At 43.6% G+C, this 17979-nt stretch overlaps 1 protein-coding gene across 1 annotated transcript in view; it reads left to right on the top strand.

The window, feature by feature from the left end:
- The window catches only part of LOC123947364 (amyloid beta precursor protein binding family B member 1 interacting protein), a 118482-nt gene that overhangs the window by 98124 nt on the left and 2379 nt on the right, over window positions 1-17979 (top strand). Inside the window, exons 12-14 of the mRNA XM_046013534.1 lie at window positions 8113-8211; window positions 8795-8900; window positions 17073-17176. Of these exons, the coding sequence (XP_045869490.1) occupies window positions 8113-8211; window positions 8795-8900; window positions 17073-17176 (309 nt within the window). The remainder of the gene's footprint in view (window positions 1-8112; window positions 8212-8794; window positions 8901-17072; window positions 17177-17979) is intronic.

The following is a 17979-nucleotide window of genomic DNA, read 5'->3' on the forward strand; positions in this document are numbered from 1 at the left end:
CAGGAGCTCAATTTCTCATGCCAGCCGCCAAGTTTGGAAGTAGCTCCTGGAATCATGATTTGAATGATCTGACTGGGTTGCGGGTAACTCTGGGCGGCACCAAGAATTGCCATGCTGAGGCCCAGGGTATTGGACTAGAATACCTAAAACCCGCATTTCCCAGGTGTAAGCCTTCAGGAGAGGGTTGAGGGCCTCCCTGAAGTGGAGTATAGGGGTGGTACAGAAAAAGGCAGACCTGATGGATATAGAAATGGCCAGGAGTCAGGAGTCAGGAGCAATCCTCATGGAACATTTCCCTTTCCCTCGGAATGGGATCAGTTTTGTTCTCAAACCAGCTTTATGAGCAGTCACCTGCTCACTCTCCTCTTAAGCATGCTCCTCAGTACCTTCCCCAAATACCGGGAATTGTTGTTAATTTGCTGAGTAAAAGGGCCTGTCACAATTTGGAGAGCTTAATTTGTTTATGAACATTTGTTCACTTATTTCCCTTTCTGTCCAAATGGGAAAAAAGTCTCTTGATATTCACATATTTCATTAAGGTGAACAAATGTACAGAATTCAAAGAATACATACGTATTTTACAAAAGGAAATTGGGATATGGAGAAGCAGGTTAAGAGATTGTATGATTCCATAGCCATGCACTGATTGAGAAATCCAGTCCAAAATGTCTTATTCAGTGTGAGCTCACTGATTATGACAGTCCATGGGGGTGCTGTCAGGAAGATGGGAGTCACCTGGCCCGTTATCGGCACTCTCTGCCCCCAAGCCCCCTTCTACAAAGTGGGGATGATGGTACTCAGCCCTTCTTGTATGGATTAAATAATCTATGTTCAAAACACCCTGAGTTCCATGTCTAGAAACATAGCACTCATTAATTGGTAGTCATTACGACAACCCTTTATCATTAACTAATATTTCTGTTGACCAGAGGTTCTCAAATTTTACTGTGCATGAGAATCACTAAGAGGGATACTAAAACACAGATTTCTCAGTGGCGCCTGGGTGGTTCAGTGGGCCTTCGGCTCAGGTCATGATCCCAGGGTCCTGGGATCGAGCCCTGCATCGGGCTCTCTGCTCAGCAGGGAGCTTGCTTCCCTTCCTTTCTCTCTGCCTGCCTTTCTGCCCACTTGTGGTCTCTGTCTGTCAAATAAATAAATAAAATCTTTAAAAAAAAAAAAAACAACACAGATTTCTGGGCCCCTAGACTTTCTGATTCAGTGGGTCTGAGATCAGGCCCAGGAATTAGCTCTTCCAACAAATTCCCAGGTACTGCAGCCGTTGTTTGCCAGGACCACACTCTGAGAAGGCAGGACAGACGTCTCCTTTCCCTTAGTCTCTTAGAGGTTGTGCATACTCACGGGAAAGATATCAGAATCCAAAGAAAGGACTTAGTGCTCAAGAATCATTTCTCTCCTTGTACTGTCTTTGAAGCACACTCCCATTCAGAGCCGTTGGCAAAGTTCCTCTTTTGTGAATTCTTTCTCACTCCATTCTGAGGCTAAATGTGGTGGGGTACAGGAAGTAAATATCTTCCAGGAGAAATAATGTTTTTCTCGAGGTCTGTTTGGAGGCAGCGGAGTATCACAGAGAAAGCACTAGAATTCTGCTCCCTTAACTCCTCTTCATCCCTTATTCTGCTACATTTTCTTCACAGAAGTTTTCACAATCTGAAATTATGTTATTTAGTGTTTTATATTTTTATTGGATTTCTACCCTAGTGGAATATAAACACCTCAAGGGCAAGGACTGTTTCTTTTGTGTTTATTATTATGTTCCGGAGCCTGAATCAGTATTAAACGCTTAATTCAAATCGGTTGAAGGAATGAATGAACAGAAAGACACATCAGCCCCCCGGCCCCATTGTGTTCTTCAAAACCTGGTTCTGTCATTAATATTATAGTAATAGTAACACCTTCTCTCATGGTACAGGCGCTGTGTTGGGTCCTTTCATGCATTATTTCGCTTAATCTTTCAATAGCCCTTCAAGGGAGGTATTATCATCTCTGCATTATAGATGTGGAAACAGAAACTCTTAGAGGTTCATGAACTTGGCCAAGGTCACCCACGCTTATTGTTAAACACTGTATGTTCTCTTGAGAACAAACTCTCTTCACTCCTATCTTGAGTTTCTTTGAGCTGAGATTCGGGGTCAGCATTCTTTCAGTACTGCACCTCCCCTTCCCTAGCCTACTCAAGAGCCACATCACGTGTGGGGCTCGTACAGTTGAGCTAAGCCGTTCACTTTTGGTTCTTGAGTCTGCTTTGTGCTGACCAGGTCAGCTCCTGCACTCACAGAAGATTTTAGCAGCTTTTCCCCTGCTTTCTGCTCAACTCGATCTTCTGTCTCATCCCCTGACGTGATCTATACTCTTCTCAAAGAGTCTCTCACCTATGACCCTCTCTAGTCAGCACACCTTGCCTTCCAATTGGAGAAGACAGAAAAAGGAAGGATTGAGTTGTCCTGGCTTACTTCCTATTTTCCTCTGAACTTAATCTAACAGTCATCACCCTTCCAGCTTTGTGTCCCAGAGGAAAAGTCTCCTTCCTCCACGGCCAGCCCCTCCACCATGAGCCCTTCCCTGGGACCGCACCACCCATGACTCCCTTTGACGTCAGCATCTTCACCCTCTCTCCAGAGAATTCTTCTCTTGGGCTACAACACATCCAAATATTCCTTCGGCAGGGGTTCCAAATCACTTCCCTCAGTTGGATCTGCCCCACACCTGTGGCTTCTGCCTTCCCTTTCACTCAGACTTCTTGAGAAAGCAGTATGCCCTCCTCATCCTCAACTTTTATTCTGTCAGTAAAACTCATTCATTCCAAAATATTTCTCTCCAGCCTACTGCTATCCAGGACCTTAGAATACATAGAGAATAAAGCAAAGAACTTTGCCTGTGGTGCTTGCCCTCTGGCTGGTTTCTCCTCCCTCCGGTGCTGAAACTACTATTAAAGTTTCTTGTGAACAACCCGCTGTTTCAGTCCTCAGCCTTCTGGTCCTCCTGGCATCATTTGCTTTGGTGATAAACGCCTCCCCCTCACCCTAGCCCCCTCTGTCCATCTGCTCCTCCATTTCTGTGGGTTCCTCCACCTCCCACACACACTGGAAAGTTCTCTGGGGTTCTGTATTCCGTTCTCACCAGACTCCGGCTCTTTCGGAGAAATCCTGTTCACAACCACAGCTCCTGCCATTGTCTGGACACAAATAATTCCCAGTCTATAGAGAATTATTTCACCTTTTCTCCCAGTCTTACACCTGAGATAACTACGTGTCCAAAGGCACCTCCGCCATAACCTGTCAGATGGTGATCTCAGCCTCTCCACCCTCACAAACTCCTCCTCTCTGCAGTCCCAATGAAGACGAATGGTACCATCACCCACTGTACGACTTTTGGGGGGCCTTCATAACAAAGTTGCACAAGCTGCTGGCTTAAAGTAACAGAAATTTATGCTCTCACAATTCAGGAATCCAGAAGTTTGAAATCAAGGTGTCCGTAGGGTTGCTTCCTTTCGAAGGACTCTGAGGGAAAAATCTGTCCCATACCTATATCCTAGCTTCTGTCAATTTCTAGCAAGCCTTGGCCTTCCTTGGCTTACAGCCACATAACGCCAGTCTCTGCCTCTGTAATCACATGATCTTCACTCTCTGCATGTCTACTTCTTCTCTTTCCACAAGGACACCAGTCATATTGGACTAAGGCCCACCTGAATCAGGTGTGACCTCATTTTGACTCGATTATGTCTACAGAGATCCTGTTTACAAATACAGTCACATTCACAAGTACCAGCCGTTAGGATGACAACATGTCTTTAGAGAGGACACAGTGACACCCATAATACCCAACTCCTTTTCCAAGCTACAAATAGAGAAATCATCCTAGAAGTCTGTTCTCTTCCCTTTCTTGTCCAATCTGTCATCAAGCTCTGATTTCCCATCTGCGACGTCTCTCATCCAGCCCTCTCTGTCTGTCCTACCTCTGCCCATCTTCCACATAACTGCCGGTAGCTGCCTGTATCCCTCTGCTCTTCTAAAATGTCTGGTGCCTACAGGACAATGTCCAGATGCTAGCTTGACACCAGGCTCTGGACTCTGGCTCCAGCTCATTTTCTGCTGCTTCTTTCCATGGCTCCCTGGCCTTGGCCACACAGAATTTCTAGATGTGCCTTAGATGGGATCAAATGATAGAATACACTTCTTCCAAAGAGCCTTTCTCATTCTCTGTTTTCAGACTTTTGCTATGAAATTCACCATGTCATAGGGTAATCATGTATTTGTTGACATATATCTCCTCCAGCAACATCCCAACCACCACTTTCTAATTATGGTGTGAGCCTCTTACCCTCCTTATTAATGACAGGAATATTTCTTAGCACCCAAAGGTATTTGGTGAATTCACAGGTCCTTAGTTCTTAGCCACTCCTTCAGCCTTTGGTTTAACCTTCTTGACAGTTTTCTCATTTGTAACACATAGTTCCCTCAGTTTGGAGGATCTGTAAGATCCTTTTTAACAGCTATGTTCTGCAGTTGTCCTGACCCTTGTGTATTGTGCTGCATGAAAGAGCTTCTCTCTTTCAGGAACAATCCAACCAATTGCACAAGAGTCTGGCCAATTGTACTGAACCCGCATTTTTTTTTTCTTAAACCCTTTGCAAATAATTTTTCAGTGAAAGACTCAGTCAGGGAGGAAACCCTTTGGCAAGATCCCAAGCCATGACTGGAAAACAAGCCCAGTGACTTTGCTGTATGACGCCCTGAGAGCCGGAAAGGAACCTTGTGCCCACAAGATAATTCATCTTGGAACCATAAAATCTGAGGATTGCAAGCTACCTTGGAGGTCAATGGACGCTGACTCCCCAGTATACCTTTGGAGTGTGCGTGTAGTGTAAGGAAGTCAGTGAGAATGTTGGAGACAATGAATCAAGGTCCATACAGCGACATCATCATCATAGGAGGAGCCAAGTTCAAGTGTTCTTGCCTCTGGTTTATCCTCGAAACCCATTATGTTCAATGGAATAACCACATTTTCCTCTATCTGGATAAATAACATACTTAAGAAATTATTTATCGTGCTGTTTAAATGGGAGCATCTACACACACAGCTGATTTGCACATCTCATCGCAAGCACAGTGTGATGTATAGTCTGCTCTCGGAAACTGGCTCTCACGTGGCATGAACCAAAAAACGAACCAAAAAACGAACCAAAAAACGGTATATTTTAATATACCAAGCCCAAGGTAATAGTGTTAGCTTTTAAAATTTCTCAGGAAAAAAAAAAATAACAGCTGCTTTCTGAGAAAAATTATAAGCATTAAGTTGCTGAAGAGACCTATGTTTGCTCCTCTTACATGACTGTCAACAAGAATGCTGTTGTAAGTCAGGGAGCTGTGTTTCTGGTACCGTATAACAAGAACTTGGGTTTGGCTTTGTGGATTCTGTTGTCAGAGGGAGTGCTGCAGGCATCTGTGGAATGTTACATTCCATCCAGGAAATAAGTCACTTGTCATCAATATGACCTTCCAGTTAGTTAATGTTACAAATCCACTTTTGCCGTTGGGCCATATTATCTGAGTTGAGATAGAGAGTTTCCTTTCAAAGACCTCCACAGAGGATGATCACTGGGGTTACAGTTATAATAAAGCTAAAATCTGACAGAATTAATCAGGAAGCATTGAACCCCAGTAATGGGAACCGGTGCAGCAGCCATTCAGAAGTGTATGCTGCCATCTGCTGGCCGTAATGAAGAACTACATGCAACGGCGGTGAGCCCTGTGTTGACCTCAGAAAACCGAAGATTTTCAAGTGATACAGATGCAAATTCTCAGAGCAAGGACCTAAACAAAGAGAATGGTCCATTTACAGAGAATAGTATGAAGGTGGTCTTTCCTCAACTGGGTCAAAAGGCCAAAAAGAAGAATTCTTTACAATTTCTGAATGTTTCTGTTATCTTTAAAGTTTGGAATTCTGCCCTAATACCTTAATGTAAATACAGAAATTCTCGGTAACAGGATGAGAGACCCCCAAGATGCTGGTGGACCATGGCGTAAAGTATATAGTAACTTCTCTGGCCTCAGTTTTCTTATTCGTAAAGCCAAGACTTACTAATCTCTCATCACGCCCTTAGAGTCTGTAGTAGTCTTGTTATCTATCCTCTCTGGGCAGTGACAGCAGTGAGTTGTGGGACCATCCAGATGCTGCTCCTCAGGTTCAGACTGACGTTCAAAAGCACAACGCCCTTCGCGTAGGTCAACTTTGAAAATAGCCATTTTCTTGATGGTCAGTGATGGAGCCAAAAGCAAAAGTCTGTGCGATACTGTAGGAGAGGAATGCCAGCTCCGCGCCTTTCCTGCCCCCAGACACGGCTCCCACTCTCTTGGCGTTCCACTTCCCCACCTCTTCATCCCCATTCTCGCAAGCCCCTCTGGGAGGTGGGGGCAAAGGAGCTGGTCTTACACACACACACACACACACACACACACACACACACACGTGCACACACAATAGTTATGGTTGTAATTCTATAGAATAATTACTAAAAATTATAGTGACCCGGGGCACCTGGGTGTCTCGGGCAGGTAAGCCTCCAACTCTTGTTTTCAACTCAGGTCATGATCTCAGAATCCTGGGGTGGAACACTGCCTTGGGCTCCACGCTCAGTGGGGAGTCTGCTTCTCTCTCTCCCTCTCCCCCCCAACTTGGGAGTGCTCTGTCTCTCTCTCTCTCTCTCTCAAATAAATAAATAAATCTTTTTAAAAAAATGATAACAACCCATGAAAATACACGTGACACAAATCTTAGAATCTAGATTTTGTTGCCTGTCATTCATTTCATAGCCATAAGACCTCTGGCTGAACAGGAAATCTTGCTCTTGTTTATTTCCTTCAACAAGTATTTCCAGCTCTGGACCAGAATACTGATCACGCACCAGGCATGCGCTGACATGGGGGACTTCAGCAGGACACCCTTCAGACATTTGTCCCCACCCTCATGGAGCACAGTCTATGAGAGAAAGAAACGCCCAACAGAAATTACAAGGGCAATGAGGATTAAGAAAGAGGGGCCCAGGGGCGCCTGGGTGGCTCAGTGGGTTAAGCCGCTGCCTTCGGCTCAGGTCATGATCTCAGGGTCCTGGGATCGAGCCCCGCATCGGGCTCTCTGCTCAACGGGGGGCCTGCTTCCCTCTCTCTCTCTGCCTGCCTCTCTGCCTGCTTCTCTGCCTACTTGTGATCTCTTTCTGTCAAGTAAATAAATTTAAAAAAAAAAAAAAAAAAAGAGGGGCCCAGTATCTTTCTTCTTCATGCCTGCGGGCATCACTCCTCTCTCTGAATGTGAGCTCCTGGAAGGCCCAGATCCTAGTGCAGCACCTCAAGCCATTGCCACTTGAGAATAGACCGAGTATTTCTTCTCTGGGCCATCCTTCCAGAGGCCACAATGGCCAGTTTGCAAAAGAAAAGACAATTAAAAATGGGAGAAATCCTGAATTCCTGGTAACAGAAATACCCCTGGGTCTGACTGGGAGTCACAGAACGTTAATTCTGTGACATAAGAATTACATCATGTAGGGTCCTTTATCTGAATGGAGAGACGATTGGGATTTCTTGTGGGAAAGGAGACATGGTGTATGCGGATGCTTTCAAAAGCTAGAAAAGCAGAAGAGAAAATTATTATTGATAATATAGTAAGAAGTGCTTATGACAAATCATGTCACAGGTTTCTTAAGTCCTTCCAAAATTTAGTCCATTTAAAAGTACCCCTATTCTTCATGAGGTCAAGCCCTGCATTGGGCTCCACACTCACTGGGGAAACGGGGAGTTTGATTGAGATTCCCTCTCCCTCTGCCCCTCATTTCTCTCTCTCTCTCAAATAAATAAAATACTTAAAAAATAATAAAATAGTGTTGTGCAAAAACAATGAATACTGTTATGCTGAAAAAATTAAAAAAATTAAAAAATAATAATAAAATAAAATATAAAAATACCCCTATTCCTAATCCTAAAATTGCTACCAGCGATTTTCCACCATCTCAGGAAATCATATACATTAAGTTTTTTTTAAAAAATCCAAACTATGCTAATAAATAATTTATAAATGGTCTTTGAAATTACTTTTTTCTAGCATCCCCAGATTCAGAAGGAGTCCCAGTACATCAAATACCTCTGCTGTGACGACGCAAGGACCCTAAACCAGTGGGTCATGGGAATAAGGATTGCCAAGGTGAGAGAGCATTTGGGCTCACCCTGTCTTGAACTGCACACCAGCGTCCTGACCTGGGCGCAGGCTCTGTGCTACTTGCAAACGGCTGACCCACCCTTGGCTGGTCAGTGCTGCAGATGCCGACTTCTTCACTTGCCCACAGGGTTTTTTAATAGGCGAGAGTGATGGAAACACAGTCCTCTCCAACGATCTGAGAATCAAGGGTTTATTCTCCCATGAGGCTTCTCAGATCTTTATTTACTCATCGAGAGCTTTATTTACTCATAGTATGTAATTAAGAAACACAACACAACACATAACCTATGGTAGATTTCTGTGAAGACCCACGTAATCAGAACTGAGTGGCGAAAGCCCTCCTCTGACATCTAGTAAAAGTATTAACTGACTCTGCTAATCTGGCAAATCATTTAACACGTGAAAACAATCTATGGATTTCTTACTGAAATAAACTGAAAAACAGCTCAGGAGAGAAGTAAAAAGAGTAGTTAGAAAGTACTTTTTTCCCTCAATGTATATATTGCAGTTGGGTGCGAGATTTGGGTAAATGAATTTCTTTATTGTTTCTTCTGTGTTTTCTCCCCAGTATGGCAAGACTCTCTATGATAACTATCAGCGGGCTGTGGCCAGGGCCGGGCTCGCCTCCCGGTGGACAAACCTGGGCCCTGCCAGCGCGGCCCCACCTTCTACAGGTACCGTGCCAGGAAATCCTGACACTTGCTCAAAGCTTAGAGTTTATGTTCAAACGTACCCAACACATTTAATAAAAACAGAACTTTGTTGGCTCAGGATCTCCTCACACACCTGTCTGTTTCTCTGTGAATAGATTCTTAGCAAAGCTTCAACATTTATAATGTTGAACAATAATACTACACAGCTTCAGCATTTATACCCAACATATATAAATGTGATTCTCAGCAAAGTTTCAACCACTTTCTCATGATATGCTTGTGGATTAGATGGTGATCAGGCTGAGCTAGTAGAATACTGTGTCTCAGCAGAGTATGAAGGTGTCCAAAGCTCCGTTAGCACCCAGCAGACAGCCCACACAAAGGACGAGATCATTTCCTGGTGTGTTGCCTCATGGTCTCGTGGCCAGAGCCTTGTACCCAATCTTGGACATCACATTCTGTGGCAACATAACAGCTTCTTGTTTGTATTTTTGAGGACAGAACTTTGAGAGATGAAGTGTGCACAAGGCATCATTTTACATAGACTACACGTGTAGTTCCTACACGAACCCTGCAAAGTATAGATTATTATCCACACTCCACAAATGAAGAAATTCTGAAGCTGGGATAAGTGAGTGTCTCGTGTCTTCTCTGTAGCTGAGCTGTAATTCAAACACCTTGTCTTTATGATAAATAATAATTGAAAGAACTGGAACCATTTATAACAGGAAAGTTCTGGCCATTGTCCTTCAGTGTTAGAGAATGGTCATATCAAAGGCCAGTATATATATGCTTTGCTGCTGAAAGGGTCAAAGCTGCTTGAAAGTGTAGAAGGTGCAATATGGCAGATTTGACCCAACACCTGAAGAGGTTTTCACTGGATGTGTCCAGATGGGCTGCTCTGTGTGCAGTGAGCTTCTGAAAGTGTTTTTGCTGAGTCAGACTGTTTTCTGCAGAGCACTCACCACGATTTGTAATTATTTTATGTATTCGTGAACATGTTTGGTGCTTGTTTTCTCCACTGGACTCTAAGTCTCCAAAAGACAAAGGACCATTTCACCATGTTGCACATTGTGTTCCGGGAGTTTACAAGCCAGGCACATAGTAAATATTTATTGAGTTACTAAATGAAGGGTTGCTGAGTTTGGTTGGGAGTTGGGTTTCCTAATTCTATCAGTCTTCAGCTTGGGAGTGAAACACCACTTGGAGTTCCAGGCTGTCAGTTTTCCGCTTCCCAAGATGGAGTCCTTCTTTGGGATGAGGCATCCTGAGACCACCTGGGGCATCTTTCCCAGGAGCACAGGACTCTTTTCCAGTAAAGGCTCCTGGGCTATTTCTGAGGCAGATCCCATGGCCTCAGGTCTTACTCACTGAGGGTGAGCCTGTAAGGCTCTAAGTCTTTTGATTCGAGGGAACACTAAGATGCCTTTCCTTTCCAGACAACCAAAGAATTTTTTCTTCTGAGCATTTTTCTCTAAAATTGGGATCACTGACTTTAGCAAATAGCTCTGTTTCTTACCGGCTAATGGTTGTAGTTATTTTTCTCAAGCATCGACATATTAGCCATTTCCCAGAAGGAAGCAGCTAGTATATACTGACAGACACACTGTCACCCAGACAGGTTTCATAGCCTGGCTCTGGCTGACTGAGCATCCGTCAGGGAGTTTGGGCTTTGTGGTCAGCAGCCAGAAAGAGCCATATCCAGTCAGATGGCTCAGGGGATCATCTTTGGCATCAGCTGTATTCATTTTGATCATTCAGATCACAGACTGTGGTTCAATATCTCTGTGGTTCAATGAGAAATATATCTCGTCTTTGGCCTCAGTTCCTGACACAGCCTCAAGAGCCCAAGGAATTTCCTGAGGGATCATGTCTTTGTTATACCAGTGAGGCGGCTCCTGCCGGGCCCCCTGGTAGCTTCAGGATGGGGGCTGGTCACCAAAAAGACCAAGCGAGTGATTCCACCACAGAGCTCTGGACTTCACCCACAACTGGGCCTGTAATACTGCCTACTGATCTTACTATGGTTCCCGAGACTAGCGGCTCTCAGCTGAGGGAGACCTTGCCCCCTAGGAAAGATTTGGCAATATTTACACACAGTTTTGGTTGTCACACCTTGGGGGAAATGCTTATGATATCTAATGGGTAGAGGCTAAGCATGCTGCCTGTCCTAAACTGACAGCTCCCCACACAATTAAGAATGTACCAGTCCCAGATGTCAATAACATTGAGAAAACCTGTTCCAGTCAATGTGATTCCTAGGTTCTCTCATTGTTTCAGATGTTCTTCACTCTCCTCAGTCTTCCAACCCCCAAACCCTTCACTCTCAGCAAAGAAAATGGAACCATCAAGTGGGAACTCCTTTGACTTCCCACCACGAAACCCGACAACTTACCTGCATCTGTATGCATCCCAGCCTGCGTCCGTTATGTCACTCCCTGACAAGGGCCAGTCCTTCCATGCCTGCTCTGGTCCCCTGTTCTGACACCAGTCGATCTTCTGCATTGTCACCCTGATGCCCACCACTGGAGTTAGCTCAGACCCCACAGGCCAAGGGCACCATCCCCAACAGGGCTGCCTTTCTTCAGATGCCAGCCACACTTTTGACCTTCTGGCTACAATTTTAGGTGTTCCCACTACCCCTTCAGCTTCAACACATCACCAGAACGACTCACAGAACTCAGGAAAGTGCTCTCCTTATTATTATTATTATTTTATTATAAAGGATACAGATCAGGACCAGCCAAATAAAGAGTCACACAGGGCAAGGTCTAGGAGGGCCGTGGCTGCAGAGCTGCTTTGTCCTCTCATCAACCACATGACTGATCTCAGCGCCCTCCCCAGAGGTTGGGTTAGCTCAAAGCCCCCAACCCTCTAATCACCTGTTAGTGCTTCTGGTAGCCAACCCACATGCCAAGCTATCTTGTTAGCATAAACTCAGATGGGATCCTAGGGTTTCATTGAATAGCAAAGACATTCCAGTCATTTTGGAAATACCAGGGGTTTTAGAAATTCTGTGCCAGGAACTCAGGACAAAGACTAGACAGATGCTTTATCATACCATCCTTTTCTACTTTCTCTTCTGCTGGGCGGGGTCCTTTTCATCAACATTGTTCCCTTCTTCAAACAAATAAGTTTTAAAACCCTCCTATAATCCCACATCTCCCTCCAGCTACTGCCCCCCAACAAGCAAACTCTTCTGAAGGGTCGACCGCATGGGCCGCCTCCACTTTTCTACCCTCACGCACTCTTCCACTCATTTCAGGCAAGTTTCTGCCTCTAACATCCCATGGAGAAGGCTCTTGCTAATCCCACCGGTGGCCTCTATGCAACTAAACCCATCTTCTTATCTGACCTTCAGCAGCATCAACACGACTGACCTCTCCTCCCTGAAACAGTGTCCTGTATTGGCTTTTCAATAGCAAACACTCCACATCTTCCATCCCACCCCCAACTTCTCTGGTCACTGTTTTCTCACGTCCTCTACTAACTCTTCTTCTCTGCCACCTTAAATTCTTCTGCGCCGCAACCCAGTCAGTCCTAACCCTGTTCTCATGTTCCACTGTCTCTCTAAGTGCTCTAAGTCCACTCGTGGCACCATTTTTGTGCTGACCACCCACAAATCTATAAATCCAACCCAGACTTCTCTGTTAACCTCCGAAACCCTGTATGCAACTGTCTGTCCAGGGGCTCCACTTGGATACATCAGACACAACATCATCGTCTTACCCTCCAAACCTGCTCTTCCGTTGTTGTTCTCAAGTTTCTGTTAATAATAATCACCATCTGCCCAGTCGCTCATGCAGGACACATGCAAGAAAAGCTCACTCGTGCCCAAATCCAATCACCCCCAAATCCTGTTGATTCTACCTTCTAAATATTGGTCAAATCTGTCCAGGTCTGTTCATCTCCGATCCCACAAAACCCAGGCTGCCATGAGCTTTCACTTGGCCTCCCGTGGTGGTGCCATACCAGCTCAGTTCCCTACATTTGCAGACTTCTATCCCTCCCTGAGTCACCTTTCTAAATGCAAATGTGATCTCTCCCCTATGGGTTACATTTCAGAAGCTTTCCACTAACCTTAGATAAAGTCCCAAATCCTTAGCAAGGCCAACCAAGCCTGCATAATAAGAGCCTTGCCCAGCTCTGCCATCTCTTGTCCTCACCTGTCTCGTCCTGTTCCTGGCTCATGGGCCACTTGTTTTTCCTACTTCTTCAAAGCCCCAAACACCATCCTTTCTTAGGGACTTCAGATGATGTTCCCTCTGTGATATTTTTACTTTCATGTGGCTAAGCCCTTCCTATCCTCAGGTCTACAATGAATTGTCCTTTATAAGCCAGTTTGATTAGTTTAGAACTGTTTTCTCCTCTAGACATGAAAGGGCATCATGAGGTTTTTCTGCTATGACTTCCCAACTGAAAAAACATGGAGGCATTGTTCTGTATCCAAAGTGCTTCACAAGTAATTTACTCTTGATAAATGACAGCTTTTTTTTTCATATTAGAGAACAGCCATAAAGGGTTTTGTTTTGGGTTGGTTTTTTTTTTTCTAGCATTTATTAAATCACTTTGACTTTAGCAACTATTTTTAGTCGGGACTCTTCACATGGCAATTGACAGAAATCCAACTCAGTCTGGTTTAAGCAACAAAGAGTAAGGGGGAGAGATTTATTAATGCACAAAACTAGGAGGTCCAGGGGTAAGCAGCTTTCAGGCACAGCAAGATCCAGAAATGTAAGTGATGTCATCAAGATATGGTCTCTTTCTTAGGCACTGTCTCCATAAGGTGGCGAGGACTGCCAATGATTCTCTAGGCTTACATTCTTCACACAGCTATAAATATTAGTACAAATAGAATGCCTCATCTCTGAAAAAGTTCTGGAAGGGTTCTGTTTCATGCCCATTCCTAAGGATCCCACTGTGCCCAAGAGGTTGCTGCCCTCTGACTTGCCAGCTCAAGTGGGAGAATTGGCCTTTCACAAACCATGTGAGTTAAGAATGAGGGGTGTGGGGCCTGGTCCCCTTTTCAGAATGCACTTGAGTCCTATAAAGCATTTGGGGCTTATATTTGTTCAGGCAGCTTCCAACCCCTAATTCCTCTGAGGACTCCTAAAGAGAGAGTGGGGAAGACTATATTGCTGCTTGACATCTGGGACTGTTAATACAGTGAACCCAGACACCCTGGAACCCAAGTCAGTAGTACCTACAGAATATATGGGTTATGTGGGTACCCGTGGGTTGTCCCAGGATGGGGCAGAGAGCCCACAGAAAAGATTGGATCTCCTGTATGGGAAGACTGCAGCTTGGAGCATTTGGGATATTATTATTATTATTATTATTATTGTTATTATTATTATTATTCATTTGTTTTCACAGACAGATTAAAGACCAGCACATCATAGTTAACATAATAACACACACTGTGTTGGTGAGAAATCAGCCTGTGTATGTGTTTGGGCAAAAGAAGCAAAAAGAAAATACATTTGTGCCCTTTAAAGGCATTTCCCCCAATGGTCTTCAGGATTCAGCTTCAGTTTCTGTTTGCTTTGTACAAGTGTTTATATATAAAGAAAGGGTTTGAATATAAGAAAATCCTAAGAATAAACATCCTAAGACTTTAAGATGATTAGACCTGTTGCTTCCTGACCTCTAAAACAAACCTATGGCTAATTAGAGCCGGTTAATGAGCCTTAGAGCTAGAGACATGCAGATTTACGGGTCATATCATGTAGGTCTGACAGCGAGGGCGTGCTGAGGAGGCATGGGAAGGTCTGCTCAGAACAAGGAGGTGGCTGTCCTTGCTGAATGAGGAACATGGATTTTGTAAGAAAAAGCTGGCAGTAGAAAAAGTGGTTATAGGGTGCCTGGGTGGCTCAGTGGTTTGAGCCGCTGCCTTCGGCTCGGGTCATGATCTCAGGGTCCTGGGATCGAGTCCCACGTCGGGCTCTCTGCTCTGAAGGGAGCCTGCTTCCCTCTCACTCTCTCTGCCTGCCTCTCTGCCTACTTGTGATCTCTCTCTGATAAATAAATAAAATCTTTAAAAAAAAAAAAAAAGAAAGAAAAAACGGTTATAGCCTGTTCTAATATTTCAACTGCATAAATGGACACAAATATCTTTATCCTGAAGTCACTTCAAACACACAGAAAAGTTGTTAAGAACAGTACAATGAACCCTTTTTCCCAGATCACCAATACTGAGGATTTGTCATATTTGTCTTATTTTTGTCTCCCAACTCCCACTTCTCCATATCCTATCCACAGACACGTGCTTTCCAAACCCCTTCAGAGTAGACTGACTACCTTACACACGTTTCCCCTCCAGTCTTGCCTTTGTGGTTCCTAAAGTCAAGACTATTCTCTTACTAACTATAGTACAATGATCAAATCTGGAGAATTTCATATTCGTATTATCTAAACCACAGCCTGTGTTCCAGTTCTGCCAGTTGTCTCAGCAGTGCCTTCGATAGCCGCGTGTTTCCCTGGCACAGACTCCATCCGGGATTGTGTGTGGCATTCACTTATTGTGTCTCCTCAGTCCCCCTTCATCTGGAATATTCCTCCAGCCTTAACACTTTTTAAGAACAAGAGCCTTTTATTTTACAGAACACCTCTCAGTTTGGATGTGTCTGATGTTTCCTTATGATTCACCTCAGGTAGTGCGGTTTGGGCGGGAATCCTGCGTGAGGGCTGCGTGTCCTTCGCAGGGTATCACGATAGGAGGCATATGGTGTCTGTTTGCCCCTCATTGGAAACATTCATTTTGACCACTCAGCTAATGTGTTTTCCCATTTTTGTCCTGTACAGATTTCCATCTGGCATTTAATAATTTGTAGAGAGATACTAGAGGCCCTATTAATATTCTCTTATCAAACCCTCACTTCTTCCCAAGCTCAAGTTCTTAACAGCCTTCTTTGAGTTGTTATGTAGATGAATGAGTTTCTCAAACTATTGGAAAAATATTTGAAGAAGCAAGTAAAAGGTCATTCCATAAATATCTGACAGAACAGCCGGCATTGAGCATAACTAAAGCAGTCTCTGAGTTCACTCTGTCATCGCGGGCTGGGTGGCAGTTCGGTCATTGGAGAAATGGCTTTCGTGTGTGGAGAGATGGCCATGCTTTCCAGGATGTTCTCTCAGGAACTACAGAGATCCACGTACATCTGAAGAAATCAGGTTCCTTGAAAACTGTGAAACCTCAGTCTTGCTTTTGTGACAAAGGGTAAACTAAAAGGCAGGAAAATAAGTGCTTATCAGAACTTTCTGGAAGAAAGTCTATTCCAGGTTTATCAGGAGTCTGCACATTTTCCTCAGTCCCCTCAGTCTACTATTTTTGTGCCCATGATATGTTTTGTTGAGAAAAATGTTCAAAAGTTGTTCCTGTACACAGCACAGTATGAAACTAGAAACATGTTTTTCAGAAAAATCTTCAACAACAGGAATTTTTTTTTTAAGATTTTATTTCTTTATTTGACAGAGAGAAATCACAACTAGGCAGAGAGGCAGGCAGAGAGAGAGGGGGAAGCAGGCTCCCTGCCGAGCAGAGAGCCCAATGCGGGGCCCGATCCCCGGACCCTGGGATCACGACCCGAGCCGAAGGCAGAGACTTCAACCCACTGAGCCAACAACAGGAATTTGAGGTGCCCCAACAACAGGAATTTTTTAAACATTTTTTCAGAGTTTATTCTCCACTTATCAAGGGGCTTTTGAGGGATGCCTGGTGGCTCAGTTAGTTAAGACTTTTGATTTCAAAAAAAAAAGTTAAAAAAAAAAAAAAGTTAAGACTTTTGATTTCAGCTCAGGTCATGATCTCAGGGTTGTTGAGATAGAGCCCTGTGGGCTCTGTGCTGGGTGCGGAGCCTGTTTAAGGTTCTCTCTCTGCCTCTCCCTTCTTCCTCTCCAAAAGAAAAGAAAAAAAAAAAAAAAAAAAAAGGTCTTTTGAAAAAGAACACACTATTCTTTAGGCCCTTAGCTAATTGAGATGTTGTAGCCTATATAAAGCATTCACTTTCCTGAACCTTTGCTGAATCTCATGAAGTATTGCCATAGAACATCAGATTTTCTGTTAAGGCCTATCTATGTACCTATGACTCCTTGTCTTTTGCTTTGGAAATAGTATTTTATGTTTTTAGATGAACTTGCAAGAATGTTGAATATGCCTTACCCGCCCTTCTTGTTTTTCTCCCCTCTTATCAGGACTTAAAGCAGGCACCACTCAGGCCAATGGCCAGATTCCCCAGGCTGTACCTTCTGTAAGTGCTGTTTTCGAAGAAGCCCAGAGGCATGCAGAAACAGCTAAGGTAAGGCCAGAGAGGAGCTGACATCATTCTCAGCCTCTTCCTGCTGAGCCCGAATTCTAAACCATTAGCAGTGTCCAGTAACTGCTCTGAGAAAAGAGAAAATCTAAGAAGTCATTATAATTTCATTTAAGTAATTGCCTTTTTTAAAAAATCTTAAAGTTATACAGACTAGAATAGAAAGTTAAAGCCAACTGTTATCACATTGTTCCAGGAAAATGTAAAAAAAAATTTTTTTTTAATACTTTTGCTTGGTAAATAGTTTTAATTTAGCTACACTGATTTCAGCTGAAGAGATTTTCTTGGTTTTAGACAAGTGGTTTTAGCATTTTGAAAGTAGATGCTGAGTTTTAAGTCTTTGGGATTTTTACTTATCTTTTTCTGAATAAATTAGAGCAACCAGTTAGTCAGAAGTCCTATATTAAATGCTGACTAAGCCCCAAAACCAGATTAGATGACTACTAAAAAGGTTCTATTAGAAAATGTGCATTTTATATTTCTCTGTTAATGTTCTACATACATCCTCAGAGTGATGGAGAAGAAAACACATTTTAAAATAATAGCCAAATTGATATAACATTCTCTGTAACTTTTTCTTCAGTAGAGGAGATTAATGAAGATTTATTTAATCTGAAAATTGTAGCTGAAAGTTATAATCTAGTTACTAGTCTAATTGGGAACATATCAACTGACTATTCCGTTGAATATTTTCCACGTGTGATTTAAGCAGCCTTGAATAATTGAACCTTCCATAATTTTTCACTTCATTCCCCCCTTTCACTTTGTCCATCAGCCTATGGTGGGAG

This window comes from Meles meles, chromosome 7 (assembly GCF_922984935.1).
Source record: "Meles meles chromosome 7, mMelMel3.1 paternal haplotype, whole genome shotgun sequence".
Lineage (NCBI taxonomy): Eukaryota > Metazoa > Chordata > Mammalia > Carnivora > Mustelidae > Meles > Meles meles.